General features: G+C 40.1%; 1 protein-coding gene across 1 annotated transcript in view; it reads right to left on the reverse strand.

Moving 5' to 3' along the window:
* Window positions 1-244: 244 nt before the first annotated feature.
* Window positions 245-5,590, reverse strand: part of selenos (selenoprotein S) — an 11,582-nt gene continuing 6,236 nt past the window's right edge. The window contains exon 6 of the mRNA XM_005952248.3: window positions 245-899. Within this exon, the coding sequence (XP_005952310.1) occupies window positions 820-899 (80 nt within the window). The 3' untranslated portion in view covers window positions 245-819. The remainder of the gene's footprint in view (window positions 900-5,590) is intronic.

Below are 5,590 nucleotides of genomic sequence, written 5' to 3' on the forward strand. Positions count from 1 at the left end.
ACGGGATTTTTCTTTGAAGGAAGTACTGCTAAGTAAAAGAACGGCTGTTTTACTTTTCACACTACAGTGTTTAGACTCCACACAGCCATTTGTCTTTAAGAACACTGTGGTGTTACTGCTGCTTCAGTAACACCAACATTCAGTTCTTCAAAGATACGCTGTGGAGTGTCTGAGAAGCACAATGTACTGGTTTCCACATTACACACAATGTAAATAATACAGTAACTGTTAATAAGACAACACATTTAAAATCCTGCAGACTGTATTCTTTATTGTATAATGCAAATGAGCACAACAATGTACAGAACCTCCTTCCATTTTTATATACCAATTTTTTCAACTATATAATCCGAAAGTTCAATTTCATTCTGTTTTATCCACCAGCTAGAGTCCTGGAGTAATATAAACTATTCAACTATAGTGGCACACTTAGGTATAAACAAAATAAAATATATAAGGAGACCCCCCCACACACACACACGCACACACACATACACACACTGGTTGTGTGAAAATCATCAGCCAACCCTACTGGTTATAACCGTTTATAGGAATGGCTTCATGACAAGCAAATAATTTTCAGTTCAGTTATCTACTAAAAGCATACAATGGGTTGAAAGTGAACACCGAAGAGAAATAAAACATGGTGCAGGTACATGTCATTAATTATGCCAACTGATCAACAACTATGAAGTATTCTCAACTCTAATAAAGCATGGGATAGGTGACATTATCAGCTTAATTTCCACAGCCAGTGTGTACATCAGGATGTCAGAGGTCAAAGGTCCAGCAGTCCAGCACCTCCAACCTTTTTTAACCTCATCCACCAGATGAGGGTCCTCTCCTGCCAGGTCTCCAGGAACAAGAACCTCCTCCCTGTCCAGTGAGGGGATTGTAATCTGTAAAACATGCAAAGAAGAAAGGAAGCAGACAAAAGAAACATTTAACACATTAAAACTGTTTATTAAGCTTTTTGTTCTAAAACGCAGAGAGTTGAGGTTTTTTGAGTTTTTGCTTTGTAATAAACTTCAAATCAGTGTTTCAGCTGATCTGTTCTTAAAGCCAATATTCCAGTCGGGAAAAATGATTTGATCATTTGTTCACTTTCAAACTTCTTTTCAAGTGTGCTCACCTCCAAAGGAAAAAAAAAAAAGAGTCTAATTTTTGATGGTAATTCCATTCATTTAATTTCTTAATGATATAGAGAGAATATCAATGAGAAATGTCTCGATGCAGTTAACTACGATGACCTGGATGACTGAGAACCTTCACAGACTTGATGCAGTTAAGGAAATTCCAAGTTGACTCGGTTCCTCTGGATATAACGTTATCACTGGGAGAAACGTTTCGTCATCATCCAACTGCCTTCTTCAGTCTCAGCTGACTGCAGGTTCCCCCGCTCAAACTCAATGTGTATATTGTCATCATTGAAAAAGTTTCCACAACGTCACATGATACGGTCAGACTGAGCGGACGGTCTTTCCTCAGCTCCCACTGGTACGTGTTCATGTTTAATGATTCCTACTTTCTGTACAACCTCGAAAAAGACGCCTCCCACAAGAGCTGCAAAATCTGTATCCAACAAATCTCCTGAAAAGTCAGAAGTGAATGAGGGCTAAGGAGGTCTATCTGATCATTCATTAGTAAGCATAACTATTTACCTGCCTGATTTTGACCCTTATTCACACCAGCGGAGGATGACTGCATATTTAACAAACAGTCCTGTATTTATTGAGTACATCACTAAACAGTGGAATGTTTTTATAGAAGTCCATCGACAAGAAGCTTGGTGACAACTGTGATTATTCAGAAACAGAAGAAACATCAATAACCCAAGTTCTGGAGCTACATGCACCCTTGCTCATGGTGTGAGGACGATCATGAAAAAGGAGGTGGATCAGCCCTGAACTGCACAAGAGGAGCTTGTTACTGATCTAAAAGCAGTTGGGACCGAAGTCACCAAGAACACCACTGGTAACACATTAATATTAGACTTATCTTGCAGCACCCACAAGATCCCCCTGTGGCGTCGCATATACGCATATATTTTTAAGACTATGAGTTCTTTTCTAAATGTACCACAGTCGACCACCCTGAAAGCCTTTGCTGACGTATGTAATCAATTCCTTTCTTTGTAAACAAGGTTGAGTCTATCAGGTCAGGAATAGTATTTTCTACACAATCATTTCTTGGGATTGAAGTGTTTTGAGAAACTGGTCCGACGCCACATGATGTCCTGGCTGCCACCCAACACGCTACCCACTCCAGATCGCATACAGCAAACAGATCAACGCCACTGTTACAACGATCCACACCACAATCTCCCAGCTAGAACAACAAAGGGCGTTACACCAGGCTGCTCTTTCTTTTTGTTTTTTTAAGTATGTTTATTGAGATTTTTTGATATAAGGAAAAAAAAAAGACAAAAAACCAACAGACAACACAGCAGCAAGGGCAAAAACACACAAATAAGGTAAAAGATTGCACTGCAACGACAAAAATACTACTTCAACACTGGCAATAAACAGAAGTAAAACGCTAAGGTGGTAGGCTGAGTTATTGGTGTTCCATCAAACAGGATTTGATCGATCATCGATCTAAAAATGGCTGCCACCCATCAAAGAAATTACTAAGTTTGTCCGCTAATGTGTACCTAATCCTCTCCATGTGCAGTAGAGCAGTCAGTTCTGTCAGCCACATTTTGAATTGATGTACAGTATCCGACTTCCAGAGAGTCAAGATAGTTTTCTTAGCAATTACCATTCTGAACAAAACCGTAGTTTGTGCAGCAGAGCTGAGGTGTAAAAGGGAAGAGGAAGATCCAAACAATGCAGTTATTGGGTCCGGCTCTAATGTGCGATTATAGATACCAGAAAAACATTTAAAAATGTCCAACCAATAGTTATACAATTTGGGACAAGTCCAAAATAAACGAGTGAGAGAGCCTTCTCAGCTCAGAAGGAGAGCAAAAATTGACCCCTCTTCCAGAAGAGATGGAAAATTAAGAATACTCTGACGAACATAGTTTCTTATCTGTAAATAATGAAAAAAATGTGACGCACGGAGAGAGAACTTGTTCTGCAACTGAGTAAATGATGCAAACTGCCTGTCAATATAGAAGTCTTTGAGAGTAATAATACCTTTCTGTGTCCAGACCTCAAATAAGGCGTCTAAACATGAGGGTGGAAATGCATGATTACAATATGCTGGAGTATGGATCGTAGTGTCTGGTAGAGCACAACCTTTTTTGATCTGACGGAAGATTTTAACGCAGTTCGAAACTATAAAATTATTGACCTTGGTTCGCGGATTAGAGGATGAAAAAAGAAGAGCAGGGAGGGAACGATTCTCCACCCCACCACTCTCTGTGACCACCCGGGGTGGGGTCTCGGCAGACATGACCTTTCTGTACCCTTCCTGCCAGTAAGCAGGAGTTCTGGCGTTTGCAGCCCAATAATAAAACTGAAACAGTGGCAGAGCAAATCCACCCTGAAGTTTAGACTTACATAGATGAACTTTTGGTATCCTGTGAGTTTTAAAGCCCCAAACAAATGGTAATACTACTGAGTCGACCACTTTAAAAAGTTGCTTATTCAAAAAGATAGGTGAGTTTAAAAATAAATATAGAAATTTAGGAAGGGAAACCATTTTGATAACATTAATGCGACCTACCATGGGAATAGGGAGAGCCCTCCATTTCTCAGTGTCCTTTTTCAATTTGTCAACTTGTTCAAGATAATTCAACTTAAAGATCAATTTAGGATCCTTAGGCAAAATAACACCAAGTATTTCAATCTGTCTGTGATTTTAAAAGGAAAAATTTTCAAAAGATCAACATCCAAGTTAAAGCCACAAACTCACTCTTCTGCCAATTAATTGTATAACCTGAGATTTCCCCAAACGACCTCACCACATCTAAGAGTACAGGAACAGATCGCTCAGGGTTTGACAAGAACAAAACAACATCATCTGCATATGAAGAACAAGCTGCTCTTTGTTGACTTTAGTTCTACGTTAACTGATACAGACGGACAGTAAAACTGCTGCATAATGGACTTCCTTTTATCAGAAACTTCTCTTGGCCTGTGTACAGAGAGTTAGAGTGGGACCTCAGCTTTCATCAGCCTTCAGCTCTCCACAAGGCTGTTTACTAAGTCCCCTCCTGAACACTCCGTACACACATGACTCTGTCAGTACCCAACCAAGACAATGCAGTCATTAAGTTCACAGATGACACCACCGTTGTGGGGCTCATCTCTGGGGGAGACGAAACAGCGTACAGAGCTGAGGCTCAGATGCTATTGGATTGGTGCGCAGACAACAACCTGGTATTGGACTTCAGAAGGACGAAGTCAGTGCTACAGCCCATCAGCATCAACAGGAAGTGTTTGGAAAGCGTGTCCAGTTTCAAGTTCCTGGGTGTGCACATAGACACCGACCTCCAATTGAGCTCAAATACCTGAGAGGTTTTAAAGAAGGCCCAACAGCGTCTCCAATTTCTGAGAATCCTCCAAAAATGGACCTGAAGAGGGAGCTGCTCATCGTCTTCTACTGTTGTGCCATTGAAAGTGTGCTGACACACTGTACTGTATCTCCAGCTGCACCATGGCACACAAAAAGGCACTTGAGATGGTCATTAATATGGCCCAAAAAAATCACTGGACAGCCTCTGCCCTCCCTAAAGGACCTATGCAGCGCTTGCAACATCCTACAGGACTGCACACACCCAGGACACCAGGTGTTTAAGTTGCTGCTGTCTGTCCAAGCAAACATTTATGGGAAAGAATCGTCTGAATCCTGACGATGAATAAATAAACACTTTAATAACACAACTTGTTAAATGTATTACGTAGTAGAATAGAATAGAATAGAATAATCCTAAAAAACAAGGGGAAATTTGGTACATCTTAACAGTAGTTTTACTAATAATGTGTGGATTACATACATGGATTTAAATGCAGTGAAGTGCCTGCTGTAAACCACTTGAATTTTTTTTAACCCTTCTGCACCCCTCTGATAAATAGCTGCAGTAAGAGACCGTTAAGAGAGCGCAGACTGTCATTACCATCACAGCAGATTCTTTTGTCACACATCAGGTGATCATTCGAACAGCTCTCCAACCCCCATAGAAGGCCACGACTCCACATGTAGACCATATTCCATGAATCATTGACAGGAAGTATTTACAGAACACTGTTATAAAACCAATCCTTTTCTTTGTATTCTCCTGAACTTCCCGACGTTCAAATTAGAGATGGCACAATACCACTTTTTTATGTCCGATGCCGATATCCTAAATTTGGATATCTGCCGATACTGATATGAATCCGATATAGTGTAATTTTTAATATCTTGCTGCATTGTGTATAAGTTCATAGTCAAGTTTTAAAAAACAAACAAACACTAAAGCTATTCTGCTATACCTGTATTCAAAAAATACACTGCACCCAAAATGTTTCATAGTTAGCAACACTCATCAAGCTAATAAACTTAAACCTGCTCCATCCTCCCTATTCTGGTGTTTTAAAGAGTAGTTAGCAGGAATATTAAACAACCTGACTAATAGGGTTGCAAACTCCCAGCAAAAAAA

The sequence above is a fragment of the Haplochromis burtoni genome, unplaced genomic scaffold (genome assembly GCF_018398535.1).
Source record: "Haplochromis burtoni strain Fernald_Lab_line unplaced genomic scaffold, NCSU_Asbu1 Contig_1437, whole genome shotgun sequence".
Lineage (NCBI taxonomy): Eukaryota > Metazoa > Chordata > Actinopteri > Cichliformes > Cichlidae > Haplochromis > Haplochromis burtoni.